This window comes from Columba livia, chromosome 21 (genome assembly GCF_036013475.1).
Source record: "Columba livia isolate bColLiv1 breed racing homer chromosome 21, bColLiv1.pat.W.v2, whole genome shotgun sequence".
NCBI classification, from domain to species: domain Eukaryota; kingdom Metazoa; phylum Chordata; class Aves; order Columbiformes; family Columbidae; genus Columba; species Columba livia.
In genome coordinates, this window is record NC_088622.1 from 6,053,984 (window position 1) to 6,073,945 (window position 19,962).

The 19,962-nt window shown below is 48.4% G+C and overlaps 1 protein-coding gene across 9 annotated transcripts in view; it reads right to left on the reverse strand.

Moving 5' to 3' along the window:
* EIF4G3 (eukaryotic translation initiation factor 4 gamma 3) overlaps positions 1–19,962 on the reverse strand; it is a 129,182-nt gene that overhangs the window by 11,999 nt on the left and 97,221 nt on the right. For 8 of the 9 annotated variants that reach the window (XM_065037632.1, XM_065037636.1, XM_065037633.1 and 5 more), the window contains 13 exons: positions 18,257–18,414; positions 17,019–17,144; positions 15,867–15,977; positions 11,922–12,092; positions 10,759–10,956; positions 9,417–9,563; positions 8,890–9,126; positions 6,802–6,906; positions 5,067–5,199; positions 3,873–3,967; positions 2,366–2,459; positions 2,011–2,128; positions 882–1,105 (listed from right to left, as the gene is read on the reverse strand). In XM_065037632.1, coding sequence (XP_064893704.1) covers positions 882–1,105; positions 2,011–2,128; positions 2,366–2,459; positions 3,873–3,967; positions 5,067–5,199; positions 6,802–6,906; positions 8,890–9,126; positions 9,417–9,563; positions 10,759–10,956; positions 11,922–12,092; positions 15,867–15,977; positions 17,019–17,144; positions 18,257–18,414 — 1,917 coding nt within the window. The remainder of the gene's footprint in view (positions 1–881; positions 1,106–2,010; positions 2,129–2,365; positions 2,460–3,872; positions 3,968–5,066; positions 5,200–6,801; positions 6,907–8,889; positions 9,127–9,416; positions 9,564–10,758; positions 10,957–11,921; positions 12,093–15,866; positions 15,978–17,018; positions 17,145–18,256; positions 18,415–19,962) is intronic. The other variant, XM_065037634.1, reaches the window with a different exon arrangement.

Genomic DNA, 19,962 nt, shown 5'->3' on the forward strand with positions numbered 1-19,962 from the left:
TTTCCAACGTGCTGACTGTGACGGGCAGCGACCCAAGGCAATCTGATCGCATCCCAAAACCCTGGTCCCCATGGAGCCCTTCGCGAAGTCCCAGAGCTTCGAGACGAGCGTGTGCTGTGTCATGGTGTCCGTCACTGCAGCAGTTTTTAGATATTTCCCAGGGAAAGAGCAAAACACTGTGCTTATCGCACAGGTTCTGTCCACAGAGAAATCGTTTCAAGCGTACTCAATACTTTCTGACTAACACATCAGCTCAGGCTGGCGGGAGCTAAAAGCTGCAGCACCGACAAGGTGATGCCCTGGGAACTGTTTGGCAAGGGTAGAAACAGCCTTACTGGGCACCGAAGAAGCGTTTCTGCAGAAGGGACACTGATTTTGCCATGGAATGGTGTTTTGCTGGTATCGCCAAGGAACAAGCGCCAGGAGCAGAGGAAACGGCCTCAAGTTGCACCAGGGGAGGTTGAGGTTGGATTTAGGAACAATTTCTTCCCCAAAGGGCTGTGGGGCATTGGAACAGGCTGCCCAGGGCAGTGCTGGAGTCACCATCCCTGGAGGGCTGGACAGACGGACATGAGGTTCTCAGGACATGGGGCAGGGACAGGGCTGGGTTATGGCTGGACTTGATCTTGAGGGGCTTTTCCACCCAAAATGATTTTATGTTTCTATGAATCCTAAAGTGGAACTGATGGGAGCAGCAGATGCCAAGGCTGTGTGAATCAAGCAGTTGTGTAACAAACCTCTGGAAGGACGATCACAGCTCGACGACGCATCACTGCAGACCAAATATTCACACCGCTGCACCAAAACCTGTCACTTGCTCCCATAGATTTTTCCCTTTCACAAACCCTGCAAGATTCCCCGAGCGTGGAAGAGCCACTTACCAGATTCCTTGGCTTTGCTCCTCTCTGCCTCCGTGCTGTTCCTGTCCAACTCCATACCGCCCGTTAACTGCTTCACCGTCTCCAGCATCTCCCTCCGCTGCTCCTCCTGTGCCTGATTGTCAAGCAGCAGCTCTTTGCTGCTGCTGCCCCGCAGGAAGGTGTTGGGACGGGACAGGGACGGCGGGAGAGGTTTGTCGTTCTTCTCCCTGCCCGTGCTCCCGCGACTGCGCAACGAGAAACACAAGCGCTTAGAGAGAACGGTCCGAGTGACCCCTGCCCGCAACGCTGCGCTGTTAGAAAAGATACTGGATAAAACTCTGTGGGAACAGCAGGAAAAAGTGAATCACAACCCAAACCAAATGGGGCTCTTGTCTTGACTTCACAGCTGTAGCTACAGAGAATATAATTAAAATTAATGCAAGTCTTGGAGATACACAAACACACACAATCACAGGGTGGACAGGCAGAGCCAGCGCTTCCTGGGGAACACAAGGAAAAGCAAAAAAGTGCTTACGGGACCTGTTTGACATGCAGAACGGTGAATTTTATAATGTAAAGGCCCCGCTTTACTGGGAAATGGTATGAATAGTGTATTTTCACCTTTTTATTGAAAAATAGCTTCCAAATAGTGAAGGCTGCCAGCAAGAGGTGACTAGGATCTGTGCTATTAATTACCGTGTTAATGAGCTAAAACTATACCAAAATGGAGTAATCTCCAGGTAAGCCAGAATTTTAGTGAAATAGGAGGGAAAACATCAGAGGGACAAACGCAAGAGAACAGTCTGGCTGAATCCACCACCGATTCCAACCTGCACACCTATTTATTACAACATTTTATCCAAAGCGTTTTTCACCTGTTATGAACTATTAGCAAATGTATCCTTACATATAGCGTGACTAAAAAGTGGAAACTAAAATATTCCCTGTAATGGCTTTAAAAATTAATACCTGTCTTTCCTAAGATATTATCAAAAATGCACGTGTTTTAAGTTAACTCAAAGCACATTGTGGGGAAAAAGCCTCAGCCATTTGTGGAAACTCAATGAAATTCTTTCTTTGTGTGCCGGCAACTAGAGCAGCAAGTGTGGACACAGGCGGACGGACAGACGGCACAGTCACTGACACTTACCTAGTTAAGGCCCTGCGCGAATCTAACTCTGAGGATGCGGATGAGGCAGAAACGGATGAGACTGGAGGCTGCAGCGCAGAAAATCTGTTCAAACTAGTGGCACTTGGTCGTAAGGAGTCTGGGAGAGCGGAAAGACAAGACAGGAGAGCGACAACAAGGTCAGTAGCCGCCGACACCTTCGCGTCACAAAGTCATTGAAGCGATATCTGGTTTTTGGAGTGATGGGGAGAGAATCAAAGGGAAAGGGCTGGTCCTGCTGCACTTTAGCCCCGCACAACTGAGCGTTCCCACCCAAACCTGCGCTTGGCAAGAGTGGCTGGGAACGAAGCGGAGGGTGAGGACTGTCCTGACTCACCCATCTCGCTTGCCTTGGCTCCACCGCTGCTGCCCTTCCCCCAGCTGCCCAGCTGGGCTTTAGGCACAAGCTGAATCTTCTCATCTATCGTGGGCTGTAAAACACATCAAGAAATACCATTAACAAGGGCAAACTGTACGTCTTAATAATAAATGGGGTATTTTTTGGCAACAATCCCCATCTTGTGAATACCAAGATACGCTTTGACACATTTTTGGGAGACCAAACCCTAGGCAAAGACAGAGGATGCAAACAAGGGGCATCACAAACAGCCTCTTCTGACGTGTCAGGGAAAGACATTCCCAATGACCAGGAGCTTCTGTTTATTGGGAAGCTCACGAAGGAGGAAAAAGCTCAATACATATCAGCACTTGAGAGGTGTTCAGTTTGTTTGTGATGAGTGAACGGTTCTGCTGCCCACTCACCTTCCAGTCGTGGCTTTAGGGGGAATCTGCACAGTAACAAACAAAATTCAGAGGGTGAAGAACAACAATAGGTTGCAGAACTTGGGGGAACATGGATTTTACACTGTTCGGTAGGTGAATCTATTGACACGGAGATTGTGACCCCACAGGTCTCTTTGTATGAGCTCCTCTCTCCTCCCAACAACGCAGCTGTTGTGGAGCTGGTTCCATTTGTGCCGTGCTTGTACTAAAGTCATAGAAGGACTATTCCCAGATGCACCGTAAGCCCAGATAAAAGCAGGCTCAATCCCTCCTGTTAATTACGTTTTAGAGTCTGGTTTATGACTTTCACAAGGAACAAACTGAGCTTGACCTGCAGAAGGGCTACAGTGTGTCCAGGTTCTGCTTTACAGCTCCCCGAGCATCCAGGCATCAAGAGTGAAATTCGAGGAGAGTGACATTAACTGGGACAAGGGAACGTCTAGAAAACACCCTGATTTATGTGAAAAATGCAGTTCTTGGTGAGAAATCCCAAAGCTGTCCTGAAAATCACGAAAAAAAGGCAAAAACTCCAAGCTTGCCTAACCGGCAGCCTGAAATAAACGTCCCCAAATCCCCACTTTAATGGTAAAATAACAGGAAGATGCTCAGGATGCTGCATCTGCGACATCAGGAACATTTTGTTTTCAAATTGAATGTGGCATCCTCGTTCTGCTAAACAGCTGCATCAGAAAACGGCCTTGAGAACTTGAGGCAGCAAAGGATTTCTATGGGATGTCGGAGACGCCTCCCGTAACAGCGTCACCACCGCACACGTGACACGGCTCGCATCCTCTTTTCATCATTTAACAGAACGTGGATTTTCCAACTTAGGAAAAAGACACTATTTCCCTTAGAACAAGTGAAACAGGAACATCCAGAAGACAACGGAGTCTTCTTTCGTGCTTTATTCATGCCCAGTACTAACTCTGGGCATCTGAAATATCCCAAAAAGCAAGCATGGAGCTGTAAACATCCTAACAGTCTTTCCTAGGCAGACAGATACGATAAGGTAAGACCTCGGCATTTTTGTTGCTCCGAACGAGGCTCGTGCTGGCACCTACCTTGGTGATTTTAAGGAACTTGGTGGGGTCCAGCACTCGGCTGTTCTTTGCCCCCTGCACAGTGTTCCAACCGCCTTCATCGACCCGCTGGACACCTGCCAGGCGACAAACACAACCCTCAGCTCACCCCCGCAGCACACCAGGAGAACACGGGCGACCCTCTCCAAGTTCAACAGGAGGGGGAAAAGACGACGGCACGTTTCTGCTGAACCTCAGCACAATCCTGTGCAGAAATCACGGCTTTTGGAGTATTTCTTCAGCCTCAAATGACATAACTAGCTTGCCTTTCTTATTACAAAATAGCCTTGCCATTAAAGATCTCACTGTTTTCAAGGGCTGGTTTTGGCAGCGATTCTTCCCAGTTAGATTTCTCAGTGCGTGTCCTTGCGCCTGGTTCCTGCTGCACGTCCTGTGCGTTCACCAGCTCACAAGAGGAGCGGAGGACGAGCCTTTGCCAACCCAAAGCCCCGCTTGTTGCGCAGATTTCAGCAGCACTGGACTAGTCTAGACAAAACCACTCAAGCAATCACAAGCTACTTACTCTCTCCTGATGCCACTTTTCAGATAATTAAAGCAAATTTACGTGTATTTTCCTTATGCCCTGTTTTCACAGCACCTTTATTTGACAATCTCAGTATTTAAGAATCCCAAAGATGACTTTTCTCCTTGTCCCGCTCTGCCCCAGTCATTCCAAATCCACCTTCAGGCAGTGCCACCCTCAAGGCCTGGCAGCAGTTTAATGTAATTCCAAGACTCTTTCTCGTGCTGAGTTAACACCTCACAACTTTAACAGCTAAAGACAACATGGTTACTCTTGAAATTAGACACTATTCTCTTGAAATTAGATGCTGCTGCACACAAGAATGGATGGCACATCTGACTTGCGCACAGTAACTTGTTGTAACAGATTTTTGGCAGCCTGTCGCACAATCAAATATGGTTTGCAAGAATGCAAAACTTAAGCACTATTGGTTTGTGATTGTTTGTTTTTACCCAAGGGATTTGCCCCTGAAAAACACTCACAGTGAACCCACAGCAAGTCTGTTCCTCCTGCAGCCTCAGCCATAACCAGCCCCCAATTCCCATTGCTCATTACACTTAGGAAAACAACATTTTTCTCTTATCTGGGATTCTGACTATGGCCACTGGATGTGAAATGAGTGAAAGGAGCAGCCAAAGTGGCTGTTACTTTACCTGGTCTCCTCTTCTCTTTGGTCATTAGTTGTTGGACCTTCCTCTGTTCTTCTTGCTCTTCAATCTTGGCTTCTTTATGAATCTGCTCGATGGTCTTCGGGCCCTGGTCTGCTCTCCGGGACACCCAGTTGCACTAGGAGAGAAGGAAACATGAGCTCAGTGATATTTCCAGCAAAGTGCTGTAAACGGGGTATTTTGAACACTGCAAACAAGGCCTAATCCTCCCTCCCTGATAATCTGTTCGAGGGGCAGCTCCCCAAGGCACTGGGGAAGATTTGGTGCTGCCAGGTCACGTTGCAGACAAAGAGCCATATACTCTGGTATTCAGACTGTGCTGGATGTCTTGGTGGAGAACGGAGGCTGCGGTGAAAAGCTTTTGGAGAGGCATTTTAACCCCTGGCATCCTGCACATGCCCAGCTTTCCAGCCTTTCCAGGTTCAGAGGAAAGAGATGGAGCAGAAGGAAGCTGCTGTCACACTCTGTTTATCACCAACACTGTTCACTGCAGCTTTTCCTCCAAGTTTGAGTTAAAAAACAAAACCCTGAAAATAAAGCAGCAAGAAGTGACTGCATTTTATCTGGAGATGGTGCTTTGCCGCTCCAGGGATTGTGATGGCTGGGACAGGAATCCTGCAGAGAGAGGTGGAGCCGTCCCTCCACAAAACACTTCCACTGCTTGATGTGTCTATTCAACCACACACTGCACAGATCCATCTATCCCCAGAATAACCAGACTGCCTCTTGATTCTGCTACAACCTTATTACAACTTTCAGAGCAATATCTTTGTGTACCCTGCAGTCAAAACAGTGACTTCAGCCTCCACAAAACCCCAAACCAGCTTCAAAACAGCTATTTTATGAGTAAAACCTGCTCAGGATTTCAGTCTTGAGACCAGCGCTGCTAAAGCCATGCTGCTGTCAGCATCTGGGGGGTGAAATTACAGGGGTTTGGGAAGGTCGGAGTGAGTTGCACTCACATCTTTAACCATGTCGTGTACAGGCACCCTTCACTGTATGAGAAAACGGGTCTAACGACTTGACTGTGTTCAAAAGTTGATTACAAGAGGGACAGGTCTGCACTGTCTGTCCACTTGTCTGCACCAGCTTATCTCCTACTTGTTGCTTCAGGAGCTCAGTGTGGATCCACCACCATCGTGTTCTGATCGAGCACAAGCTCCACTTGCTTTTCTCTGCACAATACGGCCAGTGAACAACTGGCAGATGGCTGGGTGTGCAGCAATCCAGCTAAAACAGCACCACCCTTCGATGAGATCCCCACTGCCACGGACAAGAGCCCTCCCGGTTCTTACAGCCACGCTAACTGGTCCCCAGACTCACGGGGTACAAAGCTCAGAGCACTTTGGTCCCGTTAACGCAAGTGAAACACACCCAAAGCGCATGGAAATGAAAAGAGCTGAGCAGCATGACCGACAGAGACAAGAACACAGGAAACCACCCCAAACCTCCTCTGGAAATTGCTCAGGTGTGTCTGCTGCAATGGGGCCGGACCAGCGGCACCAAAAGCTGGTGTGGACACACGTCCGGCATTAAGCAGTTTGTCTGTCTACCCACCTTGGCCTTCATTAAGGCAAAACAGCCAGATTTTGGGAGACAAAGGGCACAGATCTCCCCACTTCTGCTGTCAATACTGTAAATCTCCACTCTTACACGAGAGCTCTTCCAGCCCAGACACGAGAGGGCACACGCTCCTTTACTCACGTGAGTTGGTACCTACCAGCCTTAGGTCTATTACATCCTGAAGCATGAACCGAATCCTTGAAGACGTTTTCCTCTCTTTCACAATCTTCTCCATCTGATTAAAATACTGGTCCATGCGAGGCTATGCAAGAGAAACATTATCATCAGCGTGTCTCGGAAGAAAATGAAAATACTCCCTCAGGTGGGCACTCAGCCCCTCTGTGTGTACAGAACAAAAATTGCCATCCATTAAAAAATAGATATATTAATTCATTTTTTAACTATGGTACAGCTAAACTGATCTACTGGCCAACTGCCATCGACAAGGGGAGTCCTGCTCTACCCCTGAGCTGCTCCTTTTCATATCGGCATGTGCGCTCCCCTCAGACTGAGAAGAACCGGCTCGGGAAACTCAACGGGCACCAAACTAACCCTGCAAACCTCATTCTGATGCTTTATTTCCCCAAACTGTCTCAGGTGGGGTCAGGTAAGAGCTGTTTAACAGGCTCAGCCGTGGACTGAAATCCCACAAGCTCCTTTTTATCCAAAAAGCTGTGATGTGATGGAATCCAAGTCAGTTTGCACTAAGACATTAAACGGTGTAATTAGAGAAGCCTCCAGTAGGTCTAAATTTGATTCACCTTTTTTCTTCAAAATGGGGGCTCTGGTTGTTTGAAACAAAAGGTTTCGGGGCAGTTGTATAAAATGTTTCCCACTCCCTCCACTGAAAACTAGCTAAACCCTTAGACAAACAAGGAAAACCCTGTGAAAATGTGGTGCTGGCCTTGCCTTGGAAAGTTTCAGCTCGGAGAGCAATTGTTTCCAAAGTCAGGAATGACAGGGAAAATATTTGAAATGGACGTTGTCCAGAAGCTTTAATTGTAACGATCGCTACCACTTCAATAAAAACACATAATAAAACATCAACCACCGTTAAAAGAAAATAAGTAAAAGGATTCTCACTGAATCTTGACAGAAATAAAGATCGCAAAGACGGGACACGGGCAGCTTCTCCCAGGGGGTAACGTGATGTGTGGACGCGCTGCACGGCTCGAGGCCGCGGCACCGGCCAGCACACCAAACCCTGGGCGTCTCCAGCATTTCTGTGTTTGCAAAGGCCAAACCGGCATCGCGGCCTCAGCCAGCGCGACCTCGGCTACTGCTCAGCACTCAGACCCTGCTTTCCTCCCAAAGCACGTGGAGAAATGTAATCCCTGCTGTTTGGCACATCCAAACCTGCACCGACAACGCAGTGTTAACTGCACTAACAGTGTATTTAGCCTGGGGGATTAGTGGTAAACTGAGCTGTTTTGGTCAACACACCGCAAAACAGTTTGGAAAGAGTTTTCCCTGTAAGGATGAGGATTGATCCGCTGTGATCCCTGCGACCCAGCGCTGCAAGGGAACTCCCTCCCCGCGCAGCTGAAAACAATTAGTGCCGTTTGTTTCCAGAGCTGAGTCTGACTGATTTCTGGCAAACCCCCGAATGCTTTTTCATCCCCAGCTTGGCTTTTGCGATGGAGAAACAGGTCGTCTGTGCCAGGAGAAGCTCATCGAGTGCGTCACGCTCCGCGCTACAGAGCCATTTGTTGGGCAGTCGGGAGGAGACGCTGGAGCGCTGCAGTTGCAAACCAGCTGCTCCAATGCAGCGGAGCTGGAGGCGACCGTGACACAAAATAAATGCACCCGCCAAGCGTCAGGTGGGGGTTTAGGCCCATTAATCAGAGGTCTGTTTGAGATTTAACCCCAACAATACATTCAGTGGTAGATTTTGTAGGTAATACAAGCTGTCAGTGGTAAAGAAAGAACTTTAAATGTTAATGTTTTGGAAACTATGGATAAGAGGTAAATTCTATTTGGAAGAAGAAACACATGGGAAATGCTGAGCACACCCTGTGTGCTCAGATGTAATATTTGAAACAAGGAAACTGGAGAACACTGTTGAAAATGATACAGACTCTACTAGAAAGGGCCAGAGGGAGGCCAGGTCATGCCAAAACATCCACAGAAGAGCGAATAATTTCCTCGTGCCGTACAGAAATTCCGGAAGAAGAAGTAAATCCTCAAATAAAAACACCCCACGCCCACTTTTCCACCCTGGCCTCTCCCTCCAGCCCTGCCCCACCTTTGCTTTCTCAAAGTCCAGGTCCTTGCCAATGGTCGTGAGCAGGCGGCAAAGGCACTCAAGGGACTCCTCGTCGTGGTTTTTCAGCAGCTTGACCACGCAGTCGTGCATGATCGCCTCCGTCAGCATCTTGAGCTTGAAAAGCTCGCCGATGAATTTTATATTCCCGATGGATCGCCGTCGGGCTTTGTCCTTGGCCTCTTCCAGCTCGTCGTGGAGCCGCGTCTTCTCCTCCGGCTGTAAAACAGAAAAACGGCTCTAAAAAACCATGTTTGCAGAGGAGAGAACCCTTCAAAAGGTCCAGTTTTACCTCTATAGTTGCTGTTGTCCCTGTTTACTCTTTTTCTCTTAAAAAAACAGAGGGTGCTATAAACTTGCTAACCAAGGCAAATATTTTTTATTACATGCAGCCACAGTGACAGAATGAAACTCTCAACTCCAGAATTCCCCCCAAATCAAGTGCCATCTTCAAAAGAGCTCATTTCCAGTGGGAGCTCTGTGAATTTATGGGGAAAAATACCACTTACAGTGGTAGCAGCTTCAAGTTCTTTCTGCTTCTTTTCAAAGACGTCGTCGTCAGCCTTGTCCTTTTCAAACTCCTTCTGGCAGCGGTTTAACAGCAGCTTGCGGAAATTCACTGTGCTCCCGGGTTTGTCCGCCATGGGCACCTTCAGCTGGAGGAGAAGGAAGAAAAACATCAGCAGAAATGCAGCAAAGCTCTGCGTACAAGTGACGTTTCCCATAAGCCAACCATGACATTTCGTTATGCGCTTCATATTCAGCAAGGCAAGCTGTGACGGTTCAGCATCACGTCACCATTTCCAGCGGAGTTTTACATTTCACATGTAAAGTCGCACTCAAAACTTGGCTGATGCCACCTCTGCCCAGAGACAGATTACATTTCCATCCGTGGGATCCTTTAAAAAGACACGCTGCTTAAAAACACTCCTTATGGGCTGAAGGCTGTGGAGCTGTGCTCCTTCACTGCATGTCATGAAGGATCAGGGGACAAAGAGCTTATTTTGTCCCAAAATTCACAGTCTGAACAACGAGCCGTCCCAAGCTCAGCTCGGTGACTTGGGCTCCCCTTGGAAAAGAGAAACTGGAGCGTCCAAACGTGACTCGTGGCATCGTGTGACCAGGGAGAGCCAAGTGCTCCGAGTCCTCAGCTCCAAACACCACAGCACGCCAAGCAAAGCCCTCAAATGGAGCAGAGAAATCCATCACATAGATTATTTATTATTTATTTTTAGATTTGTAGATTATCCATCATGTAGATTATTTTTATTTATGTTCTTAGGAAAGAGCTTGAGGTGCTGGAGCGAGTGGAGAGAAGGGAACGGAGCTGGTGAGGGGCTGGAGCACAAGTGTGATGGAGCGGCTGAGGGACCTGGGGGTTCAGCTGGAGAACAGGAGCTGAGGGGAGACCTTCTGATCTCTGAACTGCCTGAAAGGAGCTTGGAGCCAGGGGGGTCGGGCTCTGCTCCCCAGGAACAAGCGCCAGGAGCAGAGGAAACGGCCTCAAGTTGCGCCAGGGGAGGTTGAGGTTGGATGTGGGAACAATTTCTTCCCCAACGGGCTGTGGGGCATTGGAACAGGCTGCCCAGGGCAGTGCTGGAGTCACCATCCCTGGAGGGCTGGACAGACGGACATGAGGTTCTCAGGACATGGGGCAGGGACAGGGGTGGGTTATGGTTGGACTCGATCATCTTGAGGGGCTTTTCCAACCAAAATGGTTCTGTGATTCTATAAACTAACATTTAACTCTGCTCTTGCCACATTTGTATTACTGTCAATCAGTCTGTGACAATAACATGCAGAACATTCACCGTGAAGTGGAATTTCGTGTTTGACTTTGCCGGCTCTTACCGTTACGAGGCACCGGCACATGTTGGCATAGGCCACCGAGAAGCTGGGTTCGTCGATGGCCTTCTCGAAGACCAGGTCGATGACGCCTTTCAGCCTCTCTTCTGTATCTACCGTCAGGTCCGTCACTTGCTTCATCAGCTGGTTGAACATCTGGGGTGTCAGCTTGTTCAAGATGCTTCGTACCTTGCGGAACAGCTCCTAAACGACACAAAAACCGTTACATTTCAGCACAAATCAAGGAGGTGGTTTCAGGAACAAACAAAGATGCATCTTAAAGGTGAACGGAGATCATGTCCTGTAGAACCTTCTAGGAAGTTGAGCGACACACAGACACACACGTGTGCATGGCACAGCTCCAGCACTGACGCAGCAACCGGCCGCCACGACCGAGGCTGCGGGGCAAAATTTCTGGAAACAGCCCAATATTTTCTCCAAGTGCGACAGAGGCACAAAGTCCTTGTTGTCACCCAGCTGATACACTCCTCTTGATATCAGTTTAGCCATGAGATATAAATTAACAGGGAGTGGCCGCCTTCTCCCTCAACTAAAGTAACCAACTTTTCCTATATTTAAGGCACATTTTTTCTATCTATAATGATATTTAGGTCAACAACACTGCCGCTAGCCCCGAGAACAGAATTCCAGTGTCCTTCAAAACTATCCCAACTAATCCTACAAATTACAAGTTTAAGCATCAGGCAAACAGCTCTGCCCAGGGAGGACAGGACAGAGAAAACTTCAGAGCCGGCGCGGTTGGGCTGGGCAGGACAAACCGACAGAGGAACCTCAGTCCTGCTGAGCTTCAGGGCAGAAACGTCGTCTAAATGGGGATGAAAAGCAAGTTCTGTGATGGAAGTTTGAGGTTGTTTGCTTTAGAACGGAGACAGAAATAGTCGAGTAAAATAGCAACAGAAAACCAACCCTGGAAGAGAGGTAGTAGGTTGTCTGGTGTTCCCTATTTAGACTCGCTTAAAACACAGGATTGCCATTTAAACTCCAGGTCAAGAGTAAACACATGAAAAAATAAATCATCAAGGTAGAGGAAAGCTGTGATTCAAACTGGAATTCACTGCCCTTTTTCAGTGGCTTACGCACCAGCAAAGGTGGGTTACTGTCCTCTCCTGTTACAGACTGTACTCGGAAGTGCTCGCTAACGCTCTCACCTGGGTTTTGACATTTTCTGGGTCCTCGGTTTGGTTTTCTCTCTTCAGACTCGGCTTCCAGGCGTTCTCTGCCTTCTTCAGGTGGACGTCCTCCTTCACGCACACCGTGATGATCTTCCTGGGCTCTCTCCTCTGGCCTGGCTGAGATCTCCTCGGTCCAACATTCAACAACTAGGACAAAAACATTCCTTGTTATACCCCCTTTTCAACTCGCACCTCGATAAAACACTCTGGGGAGCGCGTCAACACCCGCTGATGGCAACACCGACAACCAGCAACTCCTCCTAGAGCTTTAAGACCTCCTCCGACCCACCGCACCGGTCTGGGGTGGTCGGAGAGAACATGAAGACACCAAAAGTGTTTCTCTTGGGCAGCTTTTCACAAGACAGATCCGGGTTGATCGCTGCCTGCACGCACCGGCGATGCTCCGGACTGAAGCACCGCAGAACTGAACCCGACGGACCAAAACGGCCTCTGAAGAGCCAGAAACTGCGAAACGAGAGACGGTAGCAAGGGTGTAATTAAGGATTAAATCAGCCCTTACAGGTGGATTTCAAACATGCCATCCCAAGTGGTTAGGGAACGATAAATTAGCAGCTCTGCTAAAAATGTTAAGTTTTACCAGAGATTGCTTCAAACAGAGCCATTTTGAGACAGGAATCATATAAAACACTGCAAGGAGATCCGTGCTGCTCCTGCATTGTAGAAACATGGATCCTAACAAATGTGGGTCAAACTCTTTGTAGCTTCACAGAAGAAGAAAGAGAAGAGACTTTGTTTGAAACAGCATCAAGCATTTCTCTATAACCCTGTTTAACACGATGCTCCTGTGTATAAACTGGGGGGGGGGGGGTTTCATTAATTGTACAAAGGATAGGGCACAAGACACCCCCAAACTCCCTCTTCACCACCTGGGAGCTTCTGGTTAAGGACTAAAGGTACCAAAGGTTGTTGTAGGTTACTCTTCCCCTGCGCTATTTCGTATTTCTGAACTCATTTATTAGAAACGTCCAACCTCAATGTAAAAATTAGTGCAACGACAAAACTCCATCACCAAACGCTGCTCCTTTCCAGAGAAGTAATTAATCTCTTCATGGGGCAGTAGGCAAACTCCACATGAAAAATGGGCCTTTAAAAACATGTCTTTAGAATCACACAATGTCCTGAGTTGGAAGCGACCCACAGGGATCATTGAGTCCAACCAAGTGAATCAACAAGCACCAGAGAGGCAAAACCATCTCAGTTATTCAAACAGCCTCACTAAACACAGAAGGAAAGCGCTCTCAGCTGGTGCCTCTCCTGTCACCTATCTGTCCCAAACCCATTTTTGCACTATTAAAAACAAACAAAAACCTCCTTAAAAGGTAGGAGCTTGTATGTGTGAATTGAATTGCTTGGCTTCAATGACATAAACATGCGCTGCCGATGAAAACGAACGGACGTAATTACCGCCGCTGCTGGAGTTCTCGTTTGGGCTTTGTTAGGTGACAACAGCACAAGATGTTGTCAAAGGATAAGGACCTCGCACCGCGGTGTCCTGTGCACACCAAGGGCGCACGGTGCAGCGTGTTCAACGCTGCCCCACCATGTACCACGACCTGCGTTCAGATTCGCTGGCATGCACAGAAATGACCCACCGGACCCCTCCAAACTTTCTAACGCAACGGCGCGAGTTCATCGCTCCAGGGAAACCAACAGTGTAATGAGCCAGCAAGAACAGGAGCCTTGACGATGCTTTCGGGTGTTGGATGCTTCCAAAACCAGTCAATCCCTCCCTACGACCCCCTGTACTCAACCAACACTGGTACGACGCTTTGCAGCCCTGCACTGAGACACCCACCTCTGGCTTTAGGTAATGTCACACAATTTTGCTGCCCGGGTTCTAACCAAACTGTAAATATAAGGCTGCAGAAAGAAGAAACTTCCCTCCAGCTGAAAAACCAGACAATAACGCAAGAGAACAGCAACGGGTTTCAGCTACGCTAAACCTCATCACACACTCCTCGCTGGTGGAACCGGAGCCAGACTGGCAGTGTGCCCTGAAAATCACAACTTTTGGCTCATTTCTTGCAGGAACGCGGGTGGAGACGAGAGGTGACCTGTGGCCAACCCGTCTCTTGCACCTGAAGGACTTTCCAGGCACAACTGGGCTGTGCGACGCAAGGACAGAGCGACGGTGCTTCCTTGGGTCAAGCCGAATTGTTGGCTTTTAGAGCAAAATCACCTCCCTGAAGGAGGCGACTATTTCCCTTCAACCCTGATGGATGCAAAAGTCACGTGTGCATCGCCTGAACATCAGCACGTTATGTCACACCCTCCTAAATCTGCTGCCTTTGACACCTTTAAGTGCATTAATAAAGCAAAGACTTTCATTAAGGTTGTATTTTTTTAGTATCTGTGAATAAACTTGGTTCAAAGTGCGATTAGGTTTTAAAAGCAGCGAACAGAAGCCTTCTTTGAATAAATAATACACACCTCAAACTTCTAACAGGAAAAAATCGGGAGGTTTTTTGGTTCCAAATTGACAAAGCAGCAAGTTAAAGAGGCTCCGGAGCTCACGCCCGGCCTGCTCTTCGGAACCCGGTGCAAGTAAATAGGATGGGTCCTGCAGCACCTGCGATCACAGCGCTCCAGCTTGCACTGAAATAATATTGTCCACCAAAGGCAGGGAGAAGTGCTTACCAGATGTTACTACATTCATCTGAATTACCTGTCTTGAGGATGAAGAGGGAAGAAAAAAGGGAAAACCAAAGGAAACGGGGACAAACCTCCCGCAGAGGAGCCAAAAACTCACTGCAGAGCATGGCCTGGTGCTCTCCTTCACGTCCGCTTTGCTCTCAGCACACAGGTTTTAAAATGACAATACAAAATATTTTAAAAAAACATCCAATAAACTAAGGAATTGCTTCTTCCCCTCCAACAGGCTTCAAATGGAGAAGGTGAAAAGGAGGGGAGAAGCCAGGAGTGACTCCAGGACACACAAGGATGGAGGCGACTTGAGTTTCCATCACCTATCAGAAGGGCAAGAGCATCCTACCCGGCACAGACCCGTCCTCCCCAACCCCACTTCCCTGCCTTTCCACCTCCTTCCCCGCCGCGCTCACCTAACTGCTCCTCCACACCAAAACTGGCCCTATTTTACTCCTGTGTAATCACGCCCCTTGTGCTGTTCGATGCGACGTTCGTTAGTTCTACGCACAGTCGTACAACGCGGTTAAGCGAAAAGAAGGAAATGAAGACAAAAGCCAAGGAAGCAAAACAAAAGGTTCTCGAGGTGCCGAAAGCTTGTTAGCGCTGAGCTGCTCCACGTTACTAAGAGCGCAAGGAAGAGGCGGTGGGGTTTAATGGTTTATGGGCATGGCCTTTGGAGAGGTGCAATGACCGCGTGGATGGAGAGCGTATGCGCAGATTTTTGCCATGCTTCATGAGGAAACAACGTCTGGTTTTGCTCAGGGCTGAAAACCCTCTCATCCTCTAACCGCTGGCGTCCCAGGGCTCCTGCAACACCGGCACCTTCCAACCCTCCTCCGGAATAACGCAAAGAGAGGTTCTGCTCTGGACAGGCGCAGATGTAGGATGCATGTTATGTGCTGAATGCTCCAAATGAACGGGGTAAGCGGGACTTACCTTCTCTCCCCCTTTCCACAGGTCTGCAAAGTGCAGACCCCTCGCGGATCCCGCTCAGGCCAACGTCCCAGCATGCCCTCAGCTGGTGATGTCCCACCCACCACTGAAGGCTGCCTAGAGGGGTACAATGCAAGTCTTGTTTCCTTTTATTTTTTATTTTTATTTTTATTTTATTTTTTTTAAACACTGTTGCACCTTTTTGTAAAGTTTTCTACCGGTCGTTCTTTATCAACAGTGGGTGTTAGGGGATAAAATAAAAGACAACTCTACAAAAAGGTGCAAAGATTTCTGGGGGGAGAAGAAGGGGATTTGGCTTACCCCTATCGGCAGGTTCCTCAAGGGTGGGTGAGGCGAGACCAAGAGAGGGCATGCTGGGGAACCGCACCGAGCCAGGGACGGCAATCCAGGGTTGCTCTGCACTTTGCAGGCCTGCGGAAAAACAAAAGAGCGACAGGGCCGTTAAAAACGCCGTGAGGCTCGGGACATTCAGCACACCAAAGGAGAGAAGGCGCCGGAGAACAATCTGCAAGTCCTAAACCTAGGAAGCGACGTTGACCTCAAACAGCGTCGAGGTTTCGGGACCGAGTGGTGCTTCGAGGGAAACCACGACACCGAAGCTTCTCCAAGAGATGGACGCGCACCCCGGAACCGAGAGCGCGCTCAAACCAACCCCATGTCGCTGGGTCGGACTCCGAGCTCCTGGAAACCTGCGCGCTTGGAAGTCAAGGTCATTCAGAGAACTCTTCTGAAACCAGCGGTTTTGAAAGATAAATGATGGTTCTATCATCTAGATGGATACAGTGGATGTATCTTAATAAGTGGACGAAAAATCAGTGACTGCAGCTGATGGAGCAGCCGTGGCTGGCACCGCGCCGGGGTACCCGCACCCCAAGAACGGCGCACGGCAAAGGCAAGAAGGAGGAACTCAGAGGGATTTCAGAGTTTGGGCAAAGCCAGACTTTGGGTGAAAGGAAAGCAGAGGAAAAGGCAGGAAACCAAGGAATGAAGGGACCAAAGCAAAGCAACACGTGGAAGCGCAGAGGAAGCAAGAATATACACAGGCTGCGTATATTCATTTTGTTTTGGTTAGTAAAGTTGTTTTACTCTATCGGCATGTTTTACAAAACAGACTCCAGGACAGCACACACTGACACTGGCTTGTTGTACAAGAAATGCGCGTTTGCGCATGCGCAACTGCCAGATCCTCTGTGCGGAAACGCGTTTCCGCTCCTCCCGCACCGGGAAAAGGGGAAGGAGATCAAATCCACTCCAGACCAATACGTACCAGTTAAAAACATCCACGACATTTTTCTAATTCGCCTAAATTTTGACAGCCAAGCAAACACCACCCTTGCATTCACCCCGACAAAACCAGAACCACCGGAGCGTCGGAGGAGGCTCAAAAGCATGAGGACGGACTTCGGCGCTGTTAAGGCCGGTTTTTAAATGAGCAAGTTGGGGTCAACTCACACTTCCAGACACGTTCCTCCCGCCGGAGGTTTGCCTCCCAAAGTCAGCGAAGGCCGGCGTGAAGTCGGGTCCTCGAGGCAGAATCCGAGGGTCCAGAGTTCTCAGCGGCAACTTCGGCTGATTGACCTGAATTGCGGAACAGAACAAACACGCGGGATCTGTTCAGTGGGCGCTGCAGCTGCCAAAGCTCAGGCAAGTCCACAATCTCTGCTAAACCATAACATTTAACATCCAAATTAATGCTTTTAACAAACTGCACAAGTTTTATGCTTCACCTATATATAAAAAATACGCATTTAATATAAAATATGTCTTCTGCAGGTGGCTGTTGAGGAAACAGGTGGAGTTCAGACACATTTCAAGGCCTGAACGTGACTTATGGAGGATAAAATTATGGTGAGACAGGCCTGTCTTCTGCAAAATGTACATGAGAGTCTTGGTTCAGGATCACAAAACTGCCGCTTTCCCTCAGAGAAACGTCGTTTGTGTTAACGAGACAGACAGCGACCGAGGAAGCTCGGAAGCAGAGAGCGCGGTGAGCAGCAATCACGGAAAACGAGCAGGTGGATGAAACGGTTTTGGGAACAAAGTTGCGTTTTATAAATTGTCTGGGTATGAAATTCAGGGTGGAAATGCTTCTGCACACGAGGATCAACTAAACCCTGAGCTGGGCTTGAATCTTAAGAGCGAGTCTGGAGCGGTTACATCAAAAATCAATGAGCTACACAGCTCTAACGGAGGGGAGAGTAAGGTCTTGGTGTCACCAGTATTTCAATAAGCGCAGAAAATCACAGGTAATAAGGCTGGATAAGAACCACAAAACTTCCTGAGGGTCCAGGTTTTCAAGATCCTTTATTAGATCAACTCATAACTAGTGACACAACTGTTTCAGGCCAAAAAAAGTTTGCCCCTAAGTTTGCTTATCCTTTCTAACCATAGAATTGATCTAATAAAAGCCACTGCCTCTCTGTTCAGTCCTGCTTGGTTTGTGTCCATAGATCTTTGTGGTTATATCATTTTACATTTTAATAACAACCTGGTGTAACTTAATCCAGGTAGAGACCATTAAAAACACTTTAGTGCACATTCATTAGGCACCAACGCCTCTATTTGAAGCATTTTGTGACGTGACACCACCCAAAGGCTCCCCCTTCCCAACTTAAGTGTGCGCCGCAACGGCCCAGGGATAAAACACGCATTCGGGATCTTTATTGATATTAAAAACCCCTTGCACGCACCTGTTTGATGGGCTCTCCTCTCACCTTGTCGAGCACCACGTCGCTGATGGGGGGCAGCCCCTCGGGTTTCTGGATGCAGGCCGGCATGAACTGGAAATCCAGCAAGAATTCCCGGTCGTATTGCTTCTTCCCCTCCGGGTCCAGGGGCTTCCACTGCTCTATAACGAGAGAAGGTGCCTGAGGTTCGTACGGAACAAAACCCTCCGCTCTGCGGGACGCGGTGCCGGGAAACCCAAAGGGAAGAGATTGCTACGAGATTTTAATTTTGAAGGCCATGAGGAGAGGAAAACACATTGTATTAAAGGAACGTAAAGATGGGGAGCACGTAGCCAACTCCAGCTGCAACCACACACGGACTCAGCGCTGATCCCGGTTTTAACGCATGTCAGCTCGTTTTAACTCTGCCTTTCGCTCTCTCATGTGATGGGACAAAACGGGGACGATTCTCAGTTTCTGGGTGAAAATGCAAAAGTTAAAGCGGCTGGTTTTGTGGAACACGGAGTAAGAGCTGCGGAGAGCACCGCGCAGAACAAGAGCCGTTGAAAACACCGAGTCTTGAACAACTCACACTGGAGATAACGCTGGGAACCAAAAGAAAACCCACAACCGCAGGCCACGCTCTAAACATTACAACTCTTCACCCGTTTTTTCAGAGGGCTTTTTGGGCAGGAGTGATCCAAACGACAAAATAAACCTAGACTTTTAATAACTGGGAATGAAAATGCACAAAGGTAAGTACCATTTTTAGCTCTCTGTGCAGTTCTATTGCTATGGAGCTTCAGGATCAAGAGGTGCAGAAAAGGCTTTGGCTGCCTCGCTGCATCCTGGCCAGAATTCCCGGCCAGCTGCCTGTGCCCTGTGCCACAGCACCCTCCATTTATCATGGAAAAGCAGCGACAGCAACACGCAACAACTGATACGTGGAGTTTCCTTCTCCTGGAAGGATCTAAACAAGCTGTTTTAAGGTGAAAAGCAGCTGGGAGTGTCACAAACAGGATCCCCAGGGAGGGGAGAGATGGGGACACAACACACAACTCCTCTGCTCGACCAACAGGCAAAAATCCTTCTTTTTAGCAAAAGTGCACTTGAAATTGCAGATTATTGCACCAAGCGGCAGATGAGTCCGACGCGCGTCGCCTTCCAAGGGATCGATCCAGCCCCGGCTGCACCAACGGTTTTGGAGACACCGCTGATGAATTACGGGTTAACGACAAGACATGCTTAATGAACAAATGGGTGAGTGTGTGGGAAACTATTGAGAGGCCTCTATGTTTGCCCCAAACGATACCATAGTGCTAAACTAATTGAAGTAAAGCAACTCGGGTCTTTGTCAGAACAAAGCAGCGCTGAAATAACAACCGCAGGGTAATCACTTCATGGTGGCGGCTCTTTGTCCAATGCCTTGTGCAGGCTCTCATGGTCCTTCTGCCTTTTATTTCATACTCTTTAATTTCTGAGCTTTTAAAGAAAACGACTAATTTATTTTGCAGGAGCTTCACCTGAATAAGAAACGGTTTAAAAATTGGTAGCGGATGAGTAGTAAGTCGGTCTAAAGGTCTCTCTTAAAGAGGTGAGTTAATTGAGGTTCAGGTCTACAAATTAGATCTCTTAATAAATAAAACCGCCCCTTGGGGAGACTATATCCAGTGCTAACCAGCAAGGAAAGGAGAGCGTCCTGGAGCCCACACTTGAATTACTGTATCAAA